The sequence below is a fragment of the Malania oleifera genome, chromosome 9 (genome assembly GCF_029873635.1).
Source record: "Malania oleifera isolate guangnan ecotype guangnan chromosome 9, ASM2987363v1, whole genome shotgun sequence".
Taxonomy (NCBI): Eukaryota; Viridiplantae; Streptophyta; class Magnoliopsida; order Santalales; family Ximeniaceae; genus Malania; species Malania oleifera.
Genome location: NC_080425.1, coordinates 96,629,200 through 96,656,250, shown reverse-complemented (window position 1 = coordinate 96,656,250; position 27,051 = coordinate 96,629,200). Strand labels below are relative to the sequence as shown.

The 27,051-nt window shown below is 39.4% G+C and overlaps 1 protein-coding gene across 2 annotated transcripts; it reads left to right on the top strand.

The window, feature by feature from the left end:
• Positions 1-5,691: 5,691 nt before the first annotated feature.
• On the top strand, positions 5,692-26,760 carry LOC131165085 (uncharacterized). Of its 2 annotated transcripts, none has more exons than XM_058122750.1 (5): positions 5,692-6,988; positions 7,456-7,654; positions 24,880-24,948; positions 25,088-25,220; positions 25,651-26,760. In XM_058122750.1, exons 1-5 carry the CDS (start codon positions 6,760-6,762, stop codon positions 26,335-26,337), a joined length of 1,317 nt encoding a protein of 438 aa, XP_057978733.1. In that variant the 5' UTR covers positions 5,692-6,759; the 3' UTR covers positions 26,338-26,760. The 2 variants fall into 2 exon arrangements, with proteins under 2 accessions (XP_057978733.1, XP_057978732.1); XM_058122749.1 differs by having other exon boundaries at positions 6,514-6,988; positions 25,076-25,220.
• The last annotated feature ends 291 nt before the right edge of the window (positions 26,761-27,051 follow it).

Sequence of the window (27,051 nt, the reverse complement as noted above, 5' to 3'; positions counted from 1 at the left end):
TATTCATTTCCAACACACATAACTACCCGCGAAGTTCCTGAGAATAGGGAAAATTACCTGCTCAAACAGTAGTTTCCCTCTGCCCTAACACGTTATGCAGTCAAAAATGACCACATCTGATACCTATGAGGGCACTCACCTTACTCAGTAAGCTCTCAGGCGGAGAGTTTCACTTTACCTCAATTATTTATTTTATAAAACACACACTCTTTCATTTCTCATAATCATTTCTCATTTTAACTCATTGCATATCTATGTATACATAAATTCACATTTATGTACTTTACATAATACATTAAATCACATAATTCCAATTCTCAACACATTCACTATTTCCATACTGAGCATACCTCCCCAAGGGCATTAGTAGGAATCTCATAACACAATTTTCATACTGAGCATACCTCCCCAACGACATCAGTTGGAACTTCACAACACAATTTCCATACTGAGCATAACTCCCCAACGACATTAGTAGGAACTTCACACACACACACACAATCTCCATACTGAGCATACCTCCCCAACGGCATCAGTAGGAACTTCACACACACACACACACAATCTCCATACTGAGCATACCTCCCCAAAGGCATCAGTAGGAACTTCACAGACACACACAGTCTCCATACCGAGCATACCTCCCAAACGGCATCAGTAGGAACTTCACACACACACAGTTTCCATATTGAGCATACCTCCCCAACGGTATTAGTAGGAACTTCACACACACACAATCTCCATACTGAGCATACCTCCCCAACGACATCAGTAGGAACTTCACACACACACACACACAGTCTCCATACCGAGTATACCTCCCCAACAGCATCAGTAGGAACTTCACACACACACACACACACACAGTCTCCATACTAAGCATACCTCCCCAACGATATCAGTAGGAACCTCACACATATACAATCTCCATACTGAGCATACCTCCCCAACGACATCAGTAGGAAAGGAATATCACCTACCTGCAATCATTATGCGGTATTGGCATTTCATCAATCATGTTTCAGTAAATCACAATTTAGTTCAATATAAATATTCTCATCATTTTTTGTGCGCATTTCATCATCTCATAATAATATATATCATATTTCACGTATTTCCACATTTCCCAAAATACTCATATCAGTAATTTGTACAAACTTATTTTTCATGCAAATAATCTCTACTCACACATAAATATCACATTTCATTATTTTTCACTAATCACATCAATCATTCTCGTTTCAATGTTTTCTCAGAAAATACACATCGTTATATTTCACATTTTTCAATATAAGTCACATACCACACAATTTTCATTTAATTTTCACAATTTAATATTACTCACATGCCACACAATTTATCTAATATTTATATCATAATCATTTTTAAGGAAAATACCATATGCTAATTTTCACATATTAATTTAAAAAGTAATTCTAAAAATATTGTTATAATTTATTCCTCTTACCTGACTTACTGAGAGACTCATTAACACCCAGATTCTACGCCCTTGGCGCCCGAAACTTAAATCTTGAAATTCACATTTTCCCTAAATTAATTAACTCATTTCCCCCAAAACAATACTCAACTAACCTTCCCTAAGCTCCATATACCCCAAATTATCATTTAAACTATTATTTAACGCCCCCACTTAATTTTTTTGAATTTTGCCTGTGGGTCCCAAAATTACACCCGCGGCGCTTATCCGAGCCCTAAATTTCAAAAATCCTACTTCAACCCCAGATGCTCAACATTTTAACATTTCTAAATTAATCATAATTAATTAAAAAAAAGCCCCTTAACCCCAAATTTGGGGTTTTGCCCATGACGACCCCATGAGAATTCTGTCCCGCTAGACTTGTACAGAATCATCCCTAGATTTTCGTGATGGTGTCCATTCATCGATTGAGTTTATAATTTGCAAAAAATTAAAGAAAAAGGAAAAATTGGCTTACCCTAGGAGATACGTCTACGCCACTTCTACCACCGATCCGCTTCGGTAGAAATGATGGTAGCAGAGAATGGAGTCCAGCAGTGTCTTCCAATTTCCGATCGGGCGAGAATCCGTCACGAAACTGAGGAGAGAAGGAGAGAGAGAATGAGAGGAGAGAGAGAGAAGCTGTGGGAAGGGGCTCTCCGCAAGCCTCTTCCTGGAGAGAACACCTAAAGCTTCTTTTGAAGCTTTAGGTGAAGGAATCTAATAATAATAATAATAATATATTTTATTAATAAAAATACAAAAAAATTAATTATTATATTATATATTATTTTTTTCCTTTTTTTTTTAGGAATCACTCCACTAATCTTCTATATCCCTTTTTGGGGTTATTACAAGAAGCGTATGTGGTAACTTTTCTTTCCTGCATTAAGACACACCCAAGTCCCTTCTTAGATGCATTGCTGTAGATTACAAATCCATCATCTCCTGATGGAATGGTCAACACTGGGGCAGTCATTAGCCGTCGCTTCAGTTCCTGGAAACTCTGCTCGCATTCATCAATCCACTCGAACTTCATGTTCTTCCTCGTGAGCCGTGTCAGCAGACCCGATAGTCTAGAAAAATTTGCTACAAACCGGCGATAATATCCTGCCAAACCCAAAAAACTTCTAACCTCATGCACGTTCTTCAGCCTCGCCTAATAAACTACCACTTCTGTAACGACCCCAACACGACCCCAACCCGCCATGTGGGCCCGAGGTGCTACTTTAGTGACGTCTATGTACTTGATACCTTATTCATCAAATATAAAACACACATACACAGCGAAAATAAAATACAAAATCCTAAAATTACATTACTAGAGTTCTAACTATCTCTATACACAAATATATCCATTTTCACATAATTACATCTCACAAAATTAAACAAAAATAAAATTTCTATCTACACACCACCTACATAAAATTTACACCACTAGCTCGACTTCTTTAGCCTACTAGACCCGATTTATAGGATTTCCTAAAAAGACAGTTTGTAAAGTAGGGGTGAGGCACAACTCAGTAAAAGAAAGACTAAATTAATGTCAATGTGTGGCCAACATGCATTTAGTGCACAGAAAATAGTCAATTCACTAAGTAGATAAACACATTTATGAAATCATTCTTATTTTACACTCACACACATAATTAGTTGAGGATAGGGAAGATTACCCGTCCATACAAGTAGCTTCCCTCTACTCTAATATCATTACTGCTATTAGGACACCTACCTTTCTCAGCGAGCCCTCGAAGTTATCTTATTAATTATCCGTTTTCACATAAATTAACAGATATGCATATAAGACACTTCCTGTGATAAACATGTCATTTACTTCCCTCATGGTATAAGTTGTGCGGCCCAAAGGCTGGATTAAGCTTGGGTGATTAGCTCAAACAAAGTCGACAAAACAACATTTTTTGCAAACACATCTGCAAGCATCCATAGCAAAGCTGCAAGTCCAACGCCTTTACTTCAACCTCACACAGACAATTGGCTGGACCCCCTACACTTCTATCCAGAACAATGTGAGTGCACATGGTCTAACTAGCAACAGTACTGTGCTCACAATACACTGGTCCTTAGGGTTCCTAAAGCATATCATGTAATTTAGATAATAGAAATCACCATTTAAAATGTTAATTTACATATATTTTATGTTATTCCAAAAACCTAGCCTCCGACCACAAAATACAATTCGATGTATAGCCGTCAATTAAAACTCGACGCTCGATCGTCAAATAATAATCCTGGCCATTGGCTAATCAAACAATACCCGGCCACTAGCCATTATTCCAAACCCGTGCATTTTTCACAAGTGATTCCAGTATTTTTCACAATAATTCCAGTATTTCGCAAACAGTCTCAAATCCAGTTAAACAATAAATCCTACCAAATAATCATCGGCCGCACAATTTCAACATTTAAACATAATCATATAAGCAACCAAACTTTCCACCATTTGTTTTTATTCAAAATACCATACCATATATCCTAAGTTTGTAAAATCCATTTCGAACGGTTGGTTTTTAAAATAACCTTTAAATTCTTAAATACATAAATGAATAAATAAATAAATAAATATATAACAATTTAATCAGTTCATGTTTAATAAAATTCTGACTTAACTTAATCCCTTTACCTGATTCCTGAAAAGCCCGATAAAACCCCGGCCTATGCCCCACGACGTTCAAAACTCCTAAACCTTGAAATTCAAATTTCACCATATTATTCGTCACAATTTCCATAGTAACTTTCCCTAAAATTCCCCTAGATTCTGAATACTTTAAATAGCCTAATAAAAACCTAAATTATTAAACTTATCTTGATTTAGGTTTGGTGCCCTAGAGCTCCAATTTGAAAATCCGCTCCGACTAGATTGTAGAGAATCTCCCCACGAATTTCTTGGTAATTTCCGTTCGTTAGTTGAGATTATGGTTTAAGAAAAATTGAGGTACGAGTGAAAATTGCCCTTACCTCAGGAGATATGCCTATGCCGCTCCTACGACAAATCCGCTCCAGTAGGATTGTCGGTGACGGTGATAGGAACCCAACGGTATCTTCGGATTTCCGATCAACCGAATATTGGAGACGAGAATGAGGAGAGTGGGAGAGAGGGGACAAAGGAGACGTGGGGGGGCATCTCTGTTCATTCTCCTTCCTGAAGGATCCTGAGATCCTTTAGGTTATAATATATATTATATCATTATAATATTATATTATTATTATGTTATATTATTTAATTAATAATAATTTATTTATTTATTTACTTTTTAATTTTAGTTTTAATTTTTTAATAATTATTTTTAAAAATTGTTTAGGATCACTACAACTTCTCTCTTACTCGGGTCCACTAAAATACCATCCCTGGACACTATATGCCCCAGAAATGCCACTTGCTCTAACTAGAATTCGCATTTCTTAAACTTCGCAAACAATTTCTTTTCTCTAAGTACCTGTAGTACCAACCTCAAATGAGTTGCATGCTCCTCAAGACTTCTCAAATAAACCAGGATGTCATTAATGAATACCACCACAAACTGATCTTGGTTCTTGTGAAACACCCTGTTCATTAGGTCCATGAATGCCGCAGGAGCATTGGTCAATCTGAAAGGCATAACCAGAAATTCGTAGTGGTCATACCTAGTACGGAAAGCCGTCTTTGGTACATCCTCCAGTTTAACTCTCACTTAATAATACCCAGATCGCAAATTGATCTTGTAGAAGACCTATGTGCCTTGTAACTGGTCAAATAGATAATCAATTTGGGGTAATGGTTTAACAAACTTAAGAGAGTTATATAAAATTCTTAAAATCCGAGTGAAGATTTTTGTGGTGCTTGAAATTTTAGGAAAATAATTATTTTATTTTTACTAAATTTTAGGAAATGTCATTGTATTTTGTCCCAGAAAAAAAAGTCTTGTTGTATATAAGTTTTAGTCAAAATTTTAATGATTACCCATCTTTAGGGGTGACAAAATGGGTCAAAACCCGACAGATGACTCATGATCTTCCCATTTAAAATGCGTTCGAGTTTATGCAAAGTCAAAATAGTGACTTGCCCGTTTATTTGCCAATATATACACATTTAAACAAGTGACCCTAATTTCTTACCCACACCAACTGCCTTTTGCTCTGCCTAGCATGCCGCCCGCACCCCGCACCAAGATTTCATCTTTGATCTTCCTCTTCTAAGCAGCCCAGACACTGCAGCACCAGCACGCCGCACTCGCACGTTGTCACTGTCTCTCAATAGTCAAGCCTTGCAGACGGCAGGTCCTCTCGCCTCTTGCCGCTGCTCACCTCTCGAGCCTTTGCAGATCCTCTCACCAGTCGCCTCAGTCCATCTCACTCTTAGTCTTCTTCTCACTCTTCGCCTTAGTCTCCTTCTTGCAATCTCACCCTCAGTCTCCCCCTCCCTCTCACTCTTAGTCTCCCTCTTGAGCCATGACTCTCACTCTCAAATCTCAGTCTCCTTCTCTTGACAATCGGCTCTCTCCGTTTGTGCAAACAAATTTTTTTTATTTTACATTTTACATTTTGTTTAGATTTAATAAATAAAATTGGAGTAATTTTCTTTAAAAAATAAATTTTAAAAAATTAAAATATATAATTATTTTTTTAAAGGGGTAACCCGTGATCAGCCCATTTATTAAATGGATGAGTTAGGATTTACATGATCGTGACTCATTTAACGTCGATTCATTTATGATTTGACTTATTTACGTCTTGTCAAGACCCAACCATGAACCCATATGGCCACCCCTACCTGTCTTGGCTTCCATTAGCAAATCCCCACCTCACTTGAAAGGGTAGAGTGAGATGCACTTGGGCATTCCCAGAAGTAAAGAAAAAGAAAGGTAAAGTTAGGAGCACTTGGGTGTTCCTTGTAGTAAAGGAAAAGAAAGGTAAAAGTAGGAAAGGAAAACGTTGCTACAAAGAAACAAAAGGAAGATAGATGTCCCTTTAGAGTTGTGGGGTCAGCTTTAAGGGGCATGAGATTAGTCACGTGGACCGTAAAATGGATACGTGAAAACTCGATGCGTAATTTAAAAAAAAAGAAAAAGAAAAAGGAAAAGGAGGATAGATGTGCGCGTGGAAGGACGGTTTATCGGGAGAACGGAGCGGCCGAGCTTCCGTGGACGGCCTGTGGTGGGATCCCGTTATTTACGATACTTTGAGGGCCTGTGGCGGCTAAATATCCCAACAAGAGCAACAGCTTGTAGCCCCACTTCTGCCTCCCGAGGGCCGAAGCCCCGAGTGCCCAGAGACTTCTCTCTCTCATGGATGAACAAGAAGAAAACATGGCTGTAAATCAGAACCCTAAAGAATCAGCCGTCTGCGAACAGTGCAAATCGAATCCATCCAAGTACAAATGCCCAGGCTGCTCCTTACGGACTTGTAGTCTTGCTTGTGTTAAAGCTCACAAACAACGCAGTGGTTGTACGGGCAAGAGACAGCAGACCCAGTTCGTTCCCCTATCTCAATTTGATGATAATGTCCTCTTTTCTGGTAGTTTCCCCCCCTTGGTTCACGTTTTTTGGATGCATGATATTTGTTTTTGTTTAAATTGAATACAGTTATAATGATTTCGAATTTTATATGATCTTGAAGATATCTTCGCGCTGGATTGTATTTTGCTTTGGAAATTTCGCTAATTTGTGGACAGATTTTAGTTTCCTTTTACCTTTCATGTTTTAGGTGTTATGTAAAAGGCAATCGCTGTTTTTTTTTTTTTTTAATTCCCACAAGTTTCAATGTTCTTTTTTAAGAATTTGAAGTTTTACATACCATTTTTTATTCGCTCGGGGAACATTGCTATCTTGTCTTCAAATTTGATTACCTTTTTTTTTTTTACTTGGACTTCGTTATAGCTAGCCACATTGTAATTTCTTGATTAAGCTGTCTGCAATTTTTTTGGTGCTTGGCTTCCATTTTTAACAGTTTTTTCCTTTCGTTTGAAATCTATACAAGTGTAGATTATAATTTACTTGAGGATGTGAAGAGGGTCGCCGAATCTGCCCAGAGATGGAGAGTCAAATTGTGTGGAACTTATTTTAAGCCACCATTCTATCTCAGAAGCCTTCGGTGTGCTGCTGCAAGTCGAAGGACGAAGCTGCTCTTTCTCCCGAGGGGGATGTCAAAGAGAGAGAAAAATCAATCTCACTACAGCCAAAGGTATGTACTGGATGAAATTTGAGTGGTCCTACCATTTAATTTGATTGAAATTAGAGCTGTGTAGTATGCTTAATTTGAAAGGATTGAAAGAAAAATAGAAGAAAACAAGAAGAATTGAACAAATTATATGGTTTGATAGTACGTTTGCATTCATGCAGCCTTTTTGAAATTCCAGTATCATCATTGAAAATGATCTTTGGGTTTAAATCCTCAACTATAAGTAAATATAGTGGAAACTCTGAAATACCCTCATACAAAAATAGAATGATGCTATGCCTTGGTTCACAATATCACATTGTGCTGTGGGAGACCTCCCCATTGCACTAGCATTTTCTATATGGAGAGGCTCAAGAGTCGAGGCCTTTCGGGCCCTTTGTCCTCCGTGCAAAACCTCTCACTTACTCACAACCTTCAAATGGGTAATCCTTCTATAAATTTGAGTGGCAACTCAAACAAATTAATGCTTGTACAAATAAAAAAATTGATACAAAATTTTTATTAAAGGATATGTATCACTTCCCAAAATAATTTTGTTGTATTCACTTTTTACAAATTTGTAATATTTTCCTGAAAAATAGCGGTTGGTAGGTATTGTTGCTTCGTTTGATACTTTAATTAATTTTATTTAAATTTTTTTTTTTTTTGTGTTCTAGGAAGAGCTTACGAGCACAAGTCCATTTCTTGGAGTTTGTTAGGAGCTACTTTTCTTGGAAAGGAATTTAGAGAAGTAGGAATCCTTCTAGACTATCTTTCTTCGCTTTTGACACTTCAAAGGGGCAAGGATGTGTCTGGTGAAGATATGTTTTCTTTGTTAGAATCTTGAAAGTCAATGAATGGGGAACTACTTGCCTTTGCATTGTAAAAGGGTTCCGAGGGCCTTGATGTTTGGTTTATGCTTCTATAGGAATTTAATGGGTTGTGACTTGTGAGGGATATGGCTGAGAAGGCATTGATTGAATGGAAGGGTTCCATTAATTAGTGAAACCAAAGCTGGGTGGGGTGTTATCCTTCTAGTGTATCTTTCTTCATTTTTGACACTTCAAAGGGGGAGGGATGTGTCTGGTGAAGATATGTTTTCTTTGTAAGAATCTTGAAAATTCAATGAATGGGAACTACCTGCCCTTGCATTGTAAAAGGGTGGAGTTGAAAGGGTTGTGACTTGTGATGGAGATGGCTGAGAAGGAATTGATTGAATGGAGGGGTTCCTTTATATAGTGAGACAAAAGCTGGGTGGGATGTTATCTTTGGCTTTGTTTTTGATTATTTGGCAGTAGATGAATAATTGGGCTTTTAGGAGGGAAAATTCATTGGAAGTGTAGAGCAACAAATGGTTAAGCACTCCTTACATTTAAACTAAAGGAATTCTATCTGACGATCTTGTTTATTTGTAAATTTTGATCTTGAATTCTGATTAGGTTGTTGATGATTTTTCTATATGCCTAGTGTACTTGGGTTCTCTCCCTTGAAGTTCTTTGAAGGTTTTCTCTTGCTCATTGATAAAAGAGGAAAAATGATTGCCCATATTCTGCCTTTTCAATGTACTTTCCTATGCTGTTTGCTTCCTTCCTCTTCCTCCTCCTTTTGCTGCTATTGTTGTCTGAAATTTCCTTCTTGTACCCCTTGCTGTTTGTGGTCAAGTCCAAAGAACTGATCCTATTGTTCCTACTCATTGATTGCACATATGATAAATCCTAAAATGAGAGAATGCGGATCACACTCGTTATAGGGTTTTATTCTTTGGCCAAAGTCTTGGTTACATGGTAATGGATGATCACCAATGGAGAACTTTAGATGCTTATATAGCTATAGCTTTAGCACTTAGGACTTCTATATTAGTTTGCAAAAATTCTGGTTATTTTAGAAGTCTAATTAATTTAAGGTAATCTTGTGTATTTTCTCATCTTTGTATATTCTTTCCTACAACAACAACACAACAAACCAAGCCCATGGGTTCAGATACATGAATTGTTTGCTGTCAATTGACACGATCGTGGACAATTTCCTCTGACAAATTTACGATTGTTAAAATATCCTTATTCACTATCTCATTCCAAGTTATTTTTAAGTCTACCCCCACACACTCCCACTGCTTTTCAAGATAACTAGATTTTCCCTCTTCATTGGTGCATTATTTGGCAATCATTGCAGTTATCCAAACCATCTGAAGCATCCTCTCTAATCTTATCTTCTATAGGAGCTATGCCTAACTTATCATGAATTTGTTCATTCATTTATTTATCTTTTAACTGCCTCTCATCCACATTAGCATTCTAGTTTCAGTTAACTTTTACTCTAAAATCCACCATAGAAAGGTATCCTTTATATGCTTTCTCTATGTCAATTAAAACATCGTGCGAGTTCTTCTTTTCTCTGAATTCTTTCTCTAAGTCAATAAAAACATTATGCAATTTCTTTTTTTTTTCTCTGAATTTTTTGATATATAGCTTTGGTAGTTGATTTTGCAGGCATAAAACCAAATTGACTTTTTGAGACTTGCATTTCTAATCTTAATTTTTGTTCAACTACCTTATCCCTAAATTTCATTGTATGACTCATAATTTTAATTCCATGATAGTTGTTACAATTTTGAATATCTCGTTTGTTTTTTGTATGTAGGTGTTAAAGTGTTTTTCTTCCATTTGTTTGGCATTTTCTTAGCTTTTATAATTTTTTTTAAATAAATTAGGCTACCATATAACTCCATTATCACCTAGGCATTTCCAAACATCAAATGGGATGTTATCTAATGCTATAGCTTTTCCATTTTTTTTTTTAATGCAAACTTAACTTCATTAACTCTAATTTTGTAAATAAATCTCATATTTTTTGCCTTTTCCTCCTTTGTCAATTCCAAGTTTAAGCCTTCTAGTTAGTTTTTATTAAATAGCTTACTAAAGTAACTTCACCATCTTCTTTTATGTCTTCTTCTTTAATCCAAAAAAACAAAAAGGAAAATATTTTGTGTATTTTAAGTACTTTTGGATTATTTTGTAATTATTTGTTTTTGTTGTAATGTTTGGTGTATAATTATTGTATATGTGCATTGTATTAAACAGCTTTTGGAATTTCAGTTTGGTTCCCTGCTCTCCCTCTTGTGCAGCCCTCTCTCTTCTTCCCTTCCTCCACCTTTCTTTTTCTTCTACTTCCCATCTATCTGTTTCTCTTCTCTGCTCTGTTTCTGTTCTCTGTTTCTTACCTTCAGCAATCTCTCTTTTCTTCTTTCATCTCCCATTTCCTTTCTTTTGTTCTCTTCTTCTTTATGTTACTCTCACTTAATTCTCTCTGATTCTATTTCTTAATATCTGCACTGGAAACCTTAGCCGTCATCTTGCTGTTTGCAAGCTTTAGGGCAAGTAGAAAGGCACAGTCTTATACAGCGTCAGTGACACATGAATTTGCCAGAGTTAAGTCTTCCATTGTTTCCTGCAAACATATGCACAATATTTTAAATATATTCGTCAAAAGTGATCAAGGTTTCTTTGCCTTGTTGACTTATTGACAAGCTCCTAAGCAGATAAAGTGCTAATACTAGTCTTAAGAAGAATGATTGGGCTTGTGCCTGGTGTTGCTTCTGCAGAAAGCACGGCGCCAAAAGTTTCCCAAATATAGTGTGGGGATGGGTCTAATTAGTACCAAGAACATTAATTGTGTGATGACCTTGAAATTATTGAGAGCTGTCACTGTGGAATTTGTTGTCCCTGCCCCATCCTCTCTAATGCCATGTGCTGGTCTTGGAGCAAAATCAGTGACCTTGATGCAGTTGAAGCCATTTTTCTCTTTTTCCAATGCTCATCATTCAGATGGTAACATTCATGATGGTGTAGTGTAGTTATCATTGAGAAGGCTGTTGAATCCTGTCTGATAAGGGTTTGGCTGTTTTTAAAAAACTTGTCTTTATTTAAGTTTCTTCCAAAGAATCAAGGATCAAGTTGTGCAAACATTTGCTATGTTCTGCAATGGAGATTGCTGAATGTCATTTCACCACATCCTAATATGTAGATACACACATGAATGCTGGGTTTTGTGATGGACAAAGGTTAAGTTTAACAAACCAAACTTGTGAATGTCGAGACATGAGGACTCGTATATATTTTTGTGCTTGGAAATTTCCTATATTAACGGTGGGGTTGTGATCGAGGACCACCTGTACCCCCTAGGCCACCCATTTGGCACACATATTTTAGGTGTAGGTTTAGGAAAGACTTATTTGTATTTTTAGGAATTTTAGTATTTGTAATTATGTGCTTAGTTGGGTCCTATTTGTAAATATGTGTTAGTTGTATTAGTGGTATAAGTGCTGGACATTCAAGTTACTGTACAGTTATTAATTGAATCAGATTGCAATTTCCCTCTCTCTCTCTCTCTTTCTCTCTCTCTCTCTCGCAGGCTCTGCTCTTCTTCTTCCTCCTCTCTTCTCCTTCTTCCTTCTCTTCTCTCTTCTGATTCTGTCTCTCACCTCTATTCTGTTCTGTTCTTTCCACTGCTGCTTCTGCTTCTCTTCTTCTCCTTCTTCTCTCCTTCTTATCTTCTTCTTCTTTTTCTCCTTCTTCTTCTAATTCTCACAGTAGAAGGGGTAGGGGTAGACCTAAAATAACTTGGGAGGAGATAGTGAGTAAGGATTAATATCTTTGAATTGATCAAAAGAAATGGTCCATGATCGCATAAATTGGCGGAAAAGGATTCTTATAGCCGACCTCACCTAGTGGGACTAAGGCTTGGTTTTGTTGTTGTTGTATATATATTCTAACATCTGTCCTGCATCAAATTGGTATCAGAGCCTAATCAATTCAGTTCCTGACTTTCTAAGCTGTTCTTCCATCAGATTTGTAGCTTCTACAACAATCTCCACATGGTTCATTCAAAAGCTCAAACCACATCCACCACATGACTGCATTGTACTCTTAATAGGCTTCATTGATGCAATAACAAGTCAGAAGTCGCAGGAAAATGCTAGAAAATAGAAGCATTCATCAGCTTGCAACTTTTCTAGGAATTTACAGTCATGCCACTGGTTTCAAAACCCTAAATTCCAGGCAGCACTTCGCAGCACCTCCTTCACCATCGCAGACAGACACCCCCGAAACCCCTTCCCCTACAATATCATCCCCAACCAACAAGGGAGTGGCCCCACATGCCACCTGGAACTACTGCAGTCAGCAGGCCGCTAAATCCCCTAATTCCTGCAATTTTTTTCCTGCACAGAGACCATCACTGGAATCCTTATCTCCTGATCTACCCCCAGCCAGAACCCTATTGCTGGAGGTTCCTCGCTGGTGGCTCACACCCTCCATGTGCCGGCCACGCGCGTGGGAAAGTTGCTGGACTTCCCTTGTCTTGCCTAGACTCGCGAGATACTGCTTCCTGCTTCGAGAATTTGACCTGTTTCCTGAGATTATGAAGCCTTCGGAGTAGAAGTTGAGTTATCAAGTTTGGTTTGCATTCCTAAGATCACATACACCTAATATTGGGCTGCCTGAGCAAATTTCAGACTTTTGAAGCCTTGACAAGCATTCAGATCGAGCTCCAACTACTGTTTTGAAGGCCGTTTTCCTGAGAATCGGAGAGTAGGGACTTGAGAAATTGCTGGTCTAACATTGGAATTCGATGGAAAACTCAAGTTGTGCTCCAATTCTTTGGCAAGGTGAACAAACTCTTGCATTTTCTTGACTATTGTTTGTATGACTAGGGAAAATTTGTAGTTGCATACTTCCAAGTTTCTTATTACCCTTTAAAAAAAAATCTGCCCTTTGTTTTGTACATTCCCTTAGCTAACTCATCATTGCATCCTTGTTCATATCCATACATAGTCAACCCCATGTTGCCATGTTATGTGTGACCATATCCGTTGATATGCATTATGTTCTATAGCTTTGTGTTTGTGCATTATAGTAATTTTAGTGATGAAGGATGGGATGCATCTTCCTATGTCCTACGGTTCAACCCTCACAAGCACATACATTTGAAACACTTTAAATTAAGAATTAGATTAACAAACATAAACGCAATAAATTAGAGGACATTTCACATGTTGGGAAATTTTGAAAGGGTGTATGATGCTGTCCAAAATTTAGTCCCAATTGGTTCTTTCAAAAAGGTATTAAGTTAGATGCAGCAAGGATGTTATTTCAATATTTCAAGAATAAAATTCTAAGTTTAGCACAACAATATTCCACAATTGATTTCAAGCTAGCAAGCTGAAATATTGAAGTTATGGATGCAAAGGCTTATCAAATATGAAATTTCAGAAATTGAAGATAAGGTTTTAACAAAATTTAGTAAAGGTTCAAACAGATACTAATTTACCAAGAGTTTCAATGGATTCTAGACGTTGCCCAACACGCAGCTGGATCACACCGTAGGTCCTTGTATCAAGCTTCAAATTACCGAGACTAATGCAGCAGTGGAGTGGAGGATAGATGGCCGAGGGGTGTATGCTGTGATGTGGCCGTGTAGGTGTTGTTTGGGTGGTGGTCGAGTGAGTGAAGGAGGGAGGATATGGGGATGGAGTCGCTGGATAGATGGTGGTCTCTTACCACTGGATCTCCGAAGAGAACGCGTAGCCTCATGTCACGAGCTAAGCTTGTTTAGGACATTATGCTTGCCTGTGATGGCTTATCTCGTGTGCTTGGGATAGGTTTCCATCATGTAAATACCAGTGTAGGGATATTTTCTGCTAGTAGTGTCTTTATATGCCAAATAAGGCAGTATGACCCCTCGGTCACTGTAATGTTTCCTAGTGCTAGAGTGGGAATGGCCTAGAAAGCTCTTTAGGGGAGGGTGAGGGTGAGTGTTCATTAGTCATTGTAAAACTCACTAGCTTTTGTTAACGTGTTTAGCCTACTTGCCTCCCTCGCTAAGCACATGATGTTAACGAAGGTGTTGTTAATGAATTTCGTAGATTCAATGTTTATTGCTTGCTTGCCACTGCTTTCATGAATGCTTACTGTTTCCGCTGCTATTTGAATGAATGCTAATGAAAGTGCTTCGTGGATGAATGTTGGTAAACGATAAGCTGGCTAGTTAAGCAAGAGTGCTTTAGCTAGCGCCGCACAGCCCTTCACAAGGGTGTGAAAATAGTCGGACCGTGACACCTCGGACTACACAATCAAAATGTTGGACAAAGCTAACAAGCTTTAGCAAAGGAATTTTCTTTCAATATTTCAATACTCAAACTTTTCTCTCTCTACATAGTTCTTACAATGAAGGGGTATATATATAGCTCGCATGGGGGGACAAAACATTAATAAGCTTAGCTAGCATGGGGGGACAAAGACATTAAACAACCAACAATTCCCACACAAGCATGGGAGACACAAATGATAAAGACACCAACTTACTAGACACATTAATTACTCTTACAAGTTACTAACAAAATAAATGCTCCAACTTTCTAGACACAATAAATATTAAGCACAACTTACTAACACTTCAACTCACTAGACATACTCACACAATTTCCTAACATACACATGCAAGCAAGTTGTCTTGCATGTTTACAAATTAAATACAAACAAAAGTCAAAGGGCGACACAATTCGTGTGGGCCCAATGGAGCCATGTGGGGTCCACAAGACCGTGTGGGGGCTCACATGGGTCTTGAACTTGGACTTGCTTCGGCATGTCTACTCGGGTCTTTCTCACATTGAAAAGTCTTCAAATAATCCATTCAAAATCTACAAACAATTATGAACCGATGTGGATATCGGGAGGTCGTCCGCGTGTCATCATGTTGGCAAAGGAAATGTGGACATCGGGAGGCTGTCCACGTGTCACAACATCTGAAAATGACATAAGTAGGGCATTGCTCCCCATCATTTAGGATTCATATAATTCATAGTTAAGTTTAGTCCTCCTTAGCATAATTGTAGCTTATTGCATTAACCCTGTCCTCTTTGCTAGCCAAGCGAAAATCTTCACACCTATCCAAACATTCTGTCTTATTTATAATGAATTTTTTTCCTCTCAAATCACAAAAAAACATCCTTATTCCAGAGTTTCAATCTATTTTTCACATCCTTCAATTTTTTTTCATAAATCTAAAGCCCACCCACCCATGATTGCTTTATTTTTGGCGAGCCTTAATGCACTCTCTAAAGGAAGGGTGAATCAACAACATATTTTCAAAGTAAAAAGGGGTAGGGCCCCAGCAGATAGGATTTGTATCCAAAAGAATTGGACAATGATTTGAAATAGGTTTACGAGAACCTCCTGGGCAACATTTGGAAGGAATTCTCCCACTCATTAGTGAACGAAAAATGGTCAATATAGGGGGAGGCAATTCTATCTCTTGACTCTACCCCAGTTAAAGTGGCCATTTTCCAGTTATATATCCTTAAGCCCATATTCACAAATAATGGAGTAAAAAATTCTCATACTACTGTTCACCCTCGACCCCTCAACTTCTCCTTAGTAAATCATGTGGTATTGAAATTCCGTCCTTTGCACAATGTGGATTGCAAAGGCCAAAAAAACTAGCAAGCTCCTCAAAAAAGGAAATCTACAAATGAGATAGTCTGGGATTGTAAATTGAAGAAAACCACCAATTCCTAAGAACCTCAATCTTTAGTAACATAGAAACACTAGCCACACAATCTTTAAATGATGCCACCCTAGTATCCCAGACAATACCTTGCCCTCTTGAGGCCCTTGAAGAGGGAAAGGAACACCACCCAATTTCTAAGGCTAGAATCCCTAATACTTCTCACCAGGAAGGCATCTATTCACACAACTTTAGACTATTGGATGAGTAAAACATCCAAAGAAACCCTACTAATAATTGGGCCTTTTGGTATAGGAATAGGAAGAGAACTTGGAATTTTTGAGGAAGTATGGCGAAGAGATGTTCTAGTTAGGTTCTCCCAAATACAAAGCATTATGTGAACTTTGTGTAACCTTTACAAGTTGTTTACCTTGATTGGCTTGGTTGGGATCCTTAATTTCCAATCCCTCCTTTTCCTCTTAGTGCTAGTCACTGAGAGCGATTGATGGGGATGGGTCGTGCTGATCATTACTAACTTCTTTTGCATTTCCCAAGTGCTTAATGAACAAGTTCTCATTTTCAAAAACATTAGAGGAAAGAGAAGCAAACTCATTTTCATCAAGATCCATGGTCTCTTAGTCACTATCACTAGCTTCCACTATTTGCTTTCCTCTGTTCCCCAAATCAAACCTCTACCCTCCCATCTTTGTTTTAATCTCTTGGTACGCCTTTGTAAGTCTTCATAAGGTTGGATGTTGGTTTTCTTTCTCAGTGTCAACACCTATTTACTTGTCTTAATTCCTTCTTCTTTACTCATGTCCTTTGAGGCAACTTGTACCTAGGAAGGTCCGCCCAACTGTAGGATGATCTTGCATGCCCAGGGTTTGGAAGTGATTAGAGATTTATGAGTAGGAAGGGAGGAGGTGGCCAATTTGATGATGATACTATGTTGTTCCTCGTAGATAATTTCAAATTTTAATAGGATATTATTTGTTGAAAATTTCAAAAAGGTTACTTAAGGTCATCTTGTTTGAGAACAGAGTGTAGACATTAATTTGGTTAGTAAGGATTTAGGGAGGGTTAAGGCCTTTCTGTGCTGCATTTCTTTAGAATGGATGCTTTTCTATCTAGGTCTCCTTCTTGGAGGCAATCCTAATTTTGTTGCTTTATGGAACCCTGTGCTAGTGAGGGAGGATAGGAAGTTTTTTTTTTTTTTTTTTTTGGGGGGGGGGGTGGGGAGAGGTGGAAGAGGGTGTGCTTATTTCTTGAAGGTTGTGTTCTCACTAGTGCTTTCCTCTCCAACATGCCCATTTAGGGCTTTTTAGTCTTTATAATGCACCTATCAGCTCTTGCTTTTCTTCTAAGGGGGGTTTTCTTTCTTGGAATTTCCATTGTTTTTGGCATCTCATTGAAAGAAGTTGAGGAGCTCAATATCCTACTTAATGTTCTCAATCATTTTGTTCCTTCAATAGGGGTGACAAGTGTTTGGAGAGAGATTCATTAGGTCTCTTTTCTATTGAATTTTTTCTCTTTCACCCCTTAAACTCCTTAATCATTTTCCTTGGAGCCACATCATTTGGAAGGCAAATGTTACTTTGAGATTCAAACTTCTTTTGGATTGTCTCTCTCAGTAGTATTAATACACTTGATTTGTAAATTGTCGAAGGATATTACCTACGTGTAAATTGGTGAAAAAGGATTCATATGGTTGAACACAACTATTGGGACTTAGGCTTGGTTTGTTGTTGTTGGTGAAGCTTATGTGGTGCCTTGTTTTGTTGTCGAATTCTTGCTAATGAGATATTGGGATTTTGGTAATAGTAGAAAGGGATGGGCATTATGGAGTTTCTTGTCTCTCTCAATAGGATTAATACACTTGATTTGTTATAGGTTAGAAGACCCTATAAGGCTTTGGTATATGCATGATGTGTTGTGAGTCTTATGAAATGATCATAATCATTTTCCTTCATTGTTAGGTGGCGCATCGCCTACAGATTGCTCTTTTTTCTTGTTTTACCATTAGTGGTAAGATAAGGGGTAGGGGTAGACCTAAAATAAGTTGGATTGAGATAGTGAGTGATGATTTAACAACTCTCAAATTGTCAAAGGCTATTGACTAAGATAGTGTAAATTGGTGAAAAAGGATTCATATGGTTGGCTGCAAACTTAGGCTTGGTTTGTTGTTGGTGAAGCTTATATGGTGCCTTGGGTTTTTATTGAATTCTTGCTAATGAGATATTGGGATTTTGGTAAGAGTAGAAAGGGATGGGCATTGTGGAGTTTCTATTCTTTGGACCCTTTGGATTGAGACGAATGCGAGATTCTTGAGAGATTGTACCACCTCTTGTTCATTATGGGATAGAGCAGTGTTTTTGGCATCTGTTTTGGCTTTATCCAACCTTAAAAGGAATTGGAGAACAACTTTATTGTAATTTTTCTTTTTTATTTAAGGAGAATGTTTTCTCTCCCTCATTTGTACTTTTATTGTTCTTTGTTAATTTTTTTTTCTTGTCAAAAAAACCTAATCGATCCATAACCCGTTAGATTGAGCGATGACTCAAAATCTTGACTTGAATTCCCCTTGCATATTGAAGAGAAGAGGTATGGATATGATTGGGAAGGCCATCCTTGGGGAAATGCTTGCCTGCATATCCATGAGATGCCAATAAGCCCCCTCAAACTTATTGTATGGCCATGCGGATGCATGGTGTGGCCATGGCCATGGCCGGGGGCAAGTGCATGGATAGCCTTGGAAGGGGTAGGAATATGATTTCTGATTAGGGAAATGTCTCTTTTGCATATCAATGGATTGCTTACACCAGAACAAGGAGATGCTCATCTAATTCCATGGCATGGCCAGTTGGCTACACTACACGGAGTGGTGTCATGAGTAGAGCTTGTGCAGGACATTATGCTTGCCTGTAACCGTTTGTTTTGTGTATATGGAATGGGTGACCATTGTGTAAATAGTAGTATAGGTTTAATTCTTTGAATAATAAAATATCTTTGAAAAATGGGAGTATGATTCCTTGGTCACTAGTGGAAGGGTCGTCACTCAACGGATAAAAGTTACTTTAGGGATAATAGGTTGATCTTCCCTAGGAGCTCACATCTACAGGAAGATTTGACACCTCGACTTTGGCTCTTCACCACCTGGGGTTGTAGTATGTTCCAAAGGTGTTACCTAGTGTCAAAGCTAGAATTAGGGGATGGTGATGTCCAACAATCATTGTAGAACTCACTAGCTTTTGTAAATGTGTTTAGCCTGCTTGCTTCACTTGCTAAACATGTGTTGCCTATGGAGATGTTAATACTCAATTGCATTATGACTATTATTTACTTTCATGCTTGTTAACTACTTTTGCTTAACTTTGTATTCGATGGTTAAGAATTTGTTCATGCGGTGAAATTGTGGTACACTTTCAGTTGACTAGTTAAGCAATAGTGCTATAACTAGTGCCATATGACCTTTTACAAGGTGTGAAGTGTTTAGCCCATAATAGGTGCCCTTGACATGCTTAGGCACAAATGCGTGTATGGCATTCAAATTGAGATTTTGGGTCACCATACCATGTAAAGCACCGCTAGTGAGTATCCCATGCCATGTGTCACGGGCTAAGCTTGTTCAGGGCATTATGCTTGCCTATGACCGCTTATCTCGTGTGTTTGGGATGGGTTTCCATCATGTAAATACTAGTGTAGGGTTATTTTCTAGTATTTCTTTCATTGTAAGCCAAATAAGGCAGTATGACTCCTCGGTCACTTTGATGTTTCCTAGTGCTAGAGTGAGAATGGCCTAGAAAGCTCTTTAGGGGAGGGTGAGTGTTCATCAATCATTGTAAAACTCACTAGCAATTGTCAACGTGCTTAGCCTACTTGCCTCCCTCGCTAAGTACAACATGTCAACGGAGGATTTATTAATGAATTACGTTTGCTTCAATATTTACTGCTTGGTTGCCACGGCTTTCATGAATTGATTATTATTTCCGCTGCTATCTGATTGAATGTTAATGAAAGTGTTCCGTGGATGAATGTTGGTAAACAAAAGGCTGGCTAGTTAAGCAAGAGTGCTTTAGCTAGCGCCGCACGGCCCTTCACAACGGTGTGAAAAAGGCGGACCGTGACATTTAGTATCAGAGCCAAGTCGGTGACACTTGGTGAGAGCCCAAGGTTGAGTTGCTACGTAAATTCGATTGCCTTCGTTATTGGATTTGGGAAGCTTTGGTAGTTGACCATGGCACCAAACACTGCTGAGAGACTTGGTGCACTGGAAGCACAGGTTGAAGAGACAACCAACAATATGGCCAACGAGATGGCCCAACTGAGGGGACTTGTTGATGAGGTGATGGGATCACAGCAACATCAAGCAAGTTTGACAAGTGAAATGTCAGAGGACTTTCACCACACTGTGGAAACTTTGCAGGCCCGGATGGCTGATCTGGATGCAAAGGTGAATCTGATGGTTCTTGCTATGGGGAACTCCAACACTCCGGGAGTCAGCAAGACCAAGGTGCCAGAACCCAAGACGTATGGGGGTGCCCGTGATGCTAAGGAGTTAGAGAACTTCTTGTTTGATATGGAACAGTATTTCCGCGCTGTGAGGATGCCCTCAGAACAGGTGAAAGTGGATACTGCAACCATGTACTTGGTGGGTGACGCCAAACTGTGGTGGCGTGCTAAGTACTATGACATTGAGAATGGAAACTGTGTAATCGATAGTTGGGCAGACTTGAAGAGAGAGCTCAAGGCCCAATTTTTTCCTGAAAATGTTGAGTATAATGCAAGGAGAAAACTGAGAGATCTCAAGCATACGGGGTCAATCAGTGACTATGTGAAACAATTTTCTGCTTTAATGTTGGATATTCGGGATATGTCGGAGAAGGACAAGTTGTTCTATTTTCTTGAGGGGATGAAACCGTGGGCAAGGACTGAACTTCATAGACAAAGGGTTCAAGACTTGTCAACTGCACAAGCGGTTGCAGAACGCTTGACAGACTACGCTGGTGATGAGACCACTTCGTCCAAACGGTTTGGCGGAGAGGGAAACGGTGGAAAGTCTTTCAAGAATGGCAAACCCAAGAGTGGGGGAGCCGACCCTAATTCATCAGCCTCACAGGAAGCTTCGTCGTCTCGAGGGTTCAACACACCCAATGGAAAGGGGAAGAGTAAAATTGAGTGTTTCTTGTGTCGAGGTCCTCATAGAGTTTTTGAGTGCCCTCACAAAGCATCACTTAATGCCTTACAAGCTTCCATTGTAGAACAGGCAGTGGAAGACGATGGGGAAGAGGACGATGCCCCGAGGGTGGGTTCAGTGCGGTTAGTGAACGCATTGGAAAAGCAGGCAAAAATACCGAAAGTTACACGAGCAAAAGGGTTAATGTTTGTGGACTTGAGGATAAATGGGAAGAGTACTCGCGCTATGGTGGATACGGGAGCTACTCATAATTTTGTTTCGCAGTTGGAAGCAGGAAGACTCAACTTATCCTTAGAGAAGGATACAGGACGCGTGAAAGCAGTTAACTCTGTAGCCCAGCCTACTCTGGGAGTAGCCAAGCAAGTTACTGTGAAGCTTGGGCAGTGGGAAGGTCATGTGAATTTTACAGCAGTGCCATTGGATGACTTTCCAGTCATTCTAGGAACGGAGTTCCTAATGGGGACGAGGGCAGTGCTGATGCCTTCGGCTGGTTCCCTATGTCTGATGGGAGATCACTCGTGCATGGTGCAAGTCGTTGCAACGAAAGGAGACGAAGGGAAGTCCCTTTCAGCCATACAACTCAATGAAGGATTGGGTCAGGGTGAGCAGACACGTCTAGCCACGGTGGTGGTAGACAAAGAAGTAGGCCAAGAGCTGGAGCCTACGACCATCCAAGCGGTGTTGGATGAGGATAAGGAGGTGTTGCCGGATAAGCTGCCTCACAATTTGCCTTCACGACGGACTGTGGAGCAAGAGATCAAGTTGTTATCAGGAGTGAAACCACCTGCTAAAAGGCCATGTTGGATTGCGCCTAGAGAGATAGTAGAGTTGGGGAAGCAGCTTGATGAAGTGGAAGCGGGATGTGTTCGCCCTTCCAAAACACCGTTGGGAGCATCGGTGTCATTTCAGAGGAAACATGAAGACCATCTACGGAAGGTGTTCGACAGGCTGAAGGGAAACAGTCTGAATTTGAAGAAGGAGAATTTCTCTTTCGCTCGGCGGAGCAACAAATTCCTTGGTCAAGTCGTTGAACAAGGTCGTATCCGGAGGGGTATGGAGAAGGTAAGGATGATTCAAGAACGGAAGATCCCCACGACAGTGAAGGAGTTGCGTTCCTTTCTTGGCCTTACTAGTTTCTACAGGAAGTTCGTTAAGGGGTATTCGCGGAGAATGACTCCACTGACAGGACTACTGGGGAGGTATTATTGGCCGCACACGCGGGATGATGTGGTTAATTATACCAAAACTTGTCTCACTTGCCAACAAGACAAGGGGGAGCGGAAGAAGTATGGTACTTTCATGGCCGCACCAAAGTACTGTTCGGCAGAGGGGACGACACAATTGTTCCTTGTGACTATTGTGAAACTTTGGGGTTTTCCCCAAGTTATTATTTGTGACCAAGATTTAATGTTCACTGACAACTTCTTAACAGAGTTTTTCAGGATATTCAGGTCACACCTTGACATCTCTTCGAGTTATCATCGACAGACAGACGAACAGATGAAGAGATTCAGAGAGCTGCTAGATGAGTACTTGTGCCATTTTGTCAACGACAACCAGAAGAATGGCGTGCAACTACTTGATGTGGCTCCATTCTGTGGCAACGCCCAAAGGCGCTCAACTACCAACAAGAGCCCTATTGAGCTTGTTACAGGCCAGCTGCCGCTGTTACCTCACACAGTGGGCGAGCCGTACAGACAAAAGAGTCCCAGGGCGTACATCTTCACCAGTGAAGGAGGACAGAATGTAAAGTTTGCCCAAGCCTATCTGGAGAAAGCTTCTAAGCAGATGAAGAAGTGGGCAGATCAGCAGAGAAAACCGCAATTTCATGTCAATTGCCTCAAGCCATTCAACGCCAACACCAACGACCTGAGCAGAAGTCAGTCAAACAGCGCAGAGTTGAAGACAGTGCAACCTGACAGACATGATGTTGAAGAGATCCTTGCAGGCAGAAAGTTCATATCCTCAAGGAAGAAGCGGCAGAAGTTCCTAGTGGAGTGGAAGTGCCTTGATGACAAAGAAATTAGCTGGATTTCTGCGGAAGATTTGAAGCCATTCGTGGACAAAGTTGAAGTGTACCTATCGCCAAAAGTCTACGAGGACGTCGACCGCATAAGTGGGGGAGAATGTCACGGGCTAAGCTTGTTCAGGGCATTATGCTTGCCTATGACTGCTTATCTCGTGTGTTTGGGATGGGTTTCCATCATGTAAATACTAGTGTAGGGTTATTTTCTAGTATTTCTTTCATTGTAAGCCAAATAAGGCAGTATGACTCCTCGGTCACTTTGATGTTTCCTAGTGCTAGAGTGAGAATGGCCTAGAAAGCTCTTTAGGGGAGGGTGAGTGTTCATCAATCATTGTAAAACTCACTAGCAATTGTCAACGTGCTTAGCCTACTTGCCTCCCTCGCTAAGTACAACATGTCAACGGAGGATTTATTAATGAATTACGTTTGCTTCAATATTTACTGCTTGGTTGCCACGGCTTTCATGAATTGATTATTATTTCCGCTGCTATCTGATTGAATGTTAATGAAAGTGTTCCGTGGATGAATGTTGGTAAACAAAAGGCTGGCTAGTTAAGCAAGAGTGCTTTAGCTAGCGCCGCACGGCCCTTCACAACGGTGTGAAAAAGGCGGACCGTGACACCATGCCATGTTACTAAAATTTCATTAGAAACATACCAGGATGTATTTTAGCTTGTTGGAATGTAAATTACATTTACACATGCAAATCTTGATATAAAGAGGGGAGGGAGAACTACAGCACACTAAGAAAGTGCTGTGAGGTGAACTAACAAATGGTTTACAAGTGTCCTAAACCAAAGGTTCAGGGAGGTCTGTGTCTTTTGGGCTAGCCTTGTGGGTAGTTAGTGTTTTTCGCGTTTGGTTTCTTGATGATGCAATAATGGAGGGGGCATAAGTGTCTCTAAATAAGTGTTGAGGGACATTGGTGGAACTTTTTAACAAGGTCTGCATCTTTATAGCAAACATCGAGGGAGGTTAGTGTTTTTTGCCCTTAAATTTTATATTCACTCATTTAAAAAAAAATTATTTAAGATGTATGCTGGGGATACTTATGTGATCAGATTAGTTAATTAATTAATTAATTGTTGGTTAAGGGCATTAATATTTCTTTTTTCGGAAGAGTGGTTGTTGGAGGGAAAGAACGATTGAAGTGTTTGTAGTATATTGTGGGTTTCCCTGAACATTCATAATGCGTGTGATGAGCACTCCCCCCCCCCCCCCCCAACCTCAGGGACCCCCAAAAAAAGTTTTATTAGCTCACATCACCATTTGATTGGAAATGTTCAAATTCGTTATGGAGGTTTCATTAAAATTCGCTGACAGCTAATTGAAGTTTCATGTTTGTGGCTTTATTATAAGTAATTGCAATTCTTTGTTTTCTACAGCAGAAAACTGCATCAGAAAGAAGCTTAATGATTATTAATGGCTTGCTTTTACCAAGGGAAATTTAATCTCTAATAAATCCTGTATTTTCTTGAAGAATGCAAATGTTGTTTACTCTCACTATTTTCCGTTTTTTTTTTCCAGAAAGAAGTTCATCTCTTGGACAGTTGAGTGGCATTTTCATTCAACAGATGTTGTTTTGCTTGACCATGGGTGAGTTAGTCTTAAAGGTTGATTTGGAAAAGCTACTTTACCACACATCCTCTGTTTTGAACCATCAGATAATTATTTCTCTATCAATGCTGAGCTAGCCTAACATGCCTGGACTTATGCATCTGAGGTTGCTGTACAGAGTAAACGAGTACACAAGCCTCTTTTCTGTAATTCAGAATCATCTAAAACCAGGCCCATTGAATCATCGGCTTAGGCAATTCTGTGAGGAGAAGCTGGACTCTCTCAAGTTTTTCATTCGTAAATATCCAAAGGTTTTTAATTTCCTTTCCTGGTTGGATGATCATTTGACTTTCATTCGTAAATACCAATTTAAATACCAGAAGCAGTTTACGAGTTTGGTATTGGCAGAACTGTCAAATAATGTATTTTATTTACACATTATGCCTCACTTTCAAAAGTCATGTGCACTAAATAGGGATCTATTTTATCCTTTTTACTTTAACACAGTCAAAGCACATGGGGAAGTCAAAACAGGCTTGGGATTGGTTTAGGCTCTGGGTATTTCCACTGTATTATAGAGGGATCCAGATGTCCTCTTTCTGATTCACAACTCAAGAGATCCAGAGACATGGGTTATTCTTGGTTTGAGTTAGAGACCAAAAACTGGCCACATAGGTTTGAGGTCTGAGCATTTCCATTGCATTTTCTGATGTAAACTTAATCCTTTATTTATTGTCACAGGGTCCCAGATCACCATTTCATGAATTGAACATAATGGCCCCATTAAGCCAACAATTAGCTGATGCTGTTATATTGGAGTACCCAGTTATTCACGTGCTTCTTCCTTCGCAAACCCATGATTTTGGAGTTCTTCAAGGGGCCAATCCCCCTCTTGATAAACCAGAGCAGAAGGTGTCTGTTGCCAATCATCAACCAAGTTCAGAAGGCATTTTGTTTGTGGAAGAGGAAATAGAGGAACTGGGCAGCTCAATAGATCCACAGGTTTTTGATCTGAGGAAGTGTGTAAAACTGGATTCAATATTCCAAATACCGGATCGAGATGAGGGAACTGAGAGGGAATCAGACCACTCATTAGAGTCTGATAGGCATTTTTTGGCTGGAGGGGCTCCGGATAAAAAATCCATGGTTTTTGACAATACATGGATTTATGCATCTAAAGACATCAAGACACATTCCAGTTCCAAGCTCACGGAACCTCGAGTTTTTCAAGACATGGACTTTGTATTTGAGCAAAGCTTGATGGATACATACTCAGATCTCATTTCTGAAGTTAATCCTGATGACTTCCTTGATTTGGAAGGTGGGGTTGATAGGGAAGTGGGAGGAGCAGAGGAAAGCGGAGGTTCCTTGGCTTTTGGGAGCTACCCCATGGAGGAACTAGAGGAAGGGGAGATTGCTGATTTCTGAATGATTGGTGCTAAACTGTTTTCTTCATGCAGCAGCTGGAGGTTGTGCTCGAGATCATTTTGAGGTACATATATGGTCATAATATTTCATATTGAGAAGGCAGTACTCTATATTAAATGATGTTTTATGGTTGAGAATGAGAATCCATCCTCGTGTTTGGGGTTGATGTGTTCTTGCCTTTTCTATTATTGGCAATATATTCTTGCTGCTCATGAGGGCACACAATCTCAGACTATGGTGGCCATTTTTTCATTTGTTTTTGTTTCTATTACCCACCGCCACACCCCCTCCTTTCAAAAGTGTGTTTCTGTTTTTATCTCAGATACTAGTGTTAAAAATTTATACCCTTCTCTCAATTTTGTGTTTGATCAACATTTAGACTACAATATGATTAAATTGCACATTCATTTGTTGCAGAAAAAACAGAAACTTCCTGTGAATTATTTATGTTTTGAGTTAAAATTCTTGCTGCTGCCCCTTGAAGCAAAGATTATGCTTGCATCTTATGCAAAATATGGATCTTATTTGCATCTTGCTTAAAAGATGAAATGAAGAATTGATTACTTGGAATGTAGATTAGATTAGAGAAATGACGTGGGTCCCTGGAGAATGATACAGAATGGTAGGTAATGCACTTAATGGCTTGTTTGGTTGGAAGGAGTTAAGATTGGAATGGAATTGTGATTCTAATTTTGATTCCTTTCCCTTGTTGGT

What these genes read in the sequence shown, in the direction of transcription:
- LOC131165085 (XM_058122749.1), top strand. Translation starts at nt 6,760, where the DNA reads ATGGATGAACAAGAAGAAAACATGGCTGTAAATCAGAACCCTAAAGAA. An exon ending in CAATCTCACTACAGCCAAAG is followed by an intron (nt 7,655 to 24,879) that starts GTATGTACTGGA and finishes TTTTTTTTCCAG; the next exon opens with AAAGAAGTTCATCTCTTGGA. An exon ending in TCATTCGTAAATATCCAAAG is followed by an intron (nt 25,221 to 25,650) that starts GTTTTTAATTTC and finishes TTATTGTCACAG; the next exon opens with GGTCCCAGATCACCATTTCA.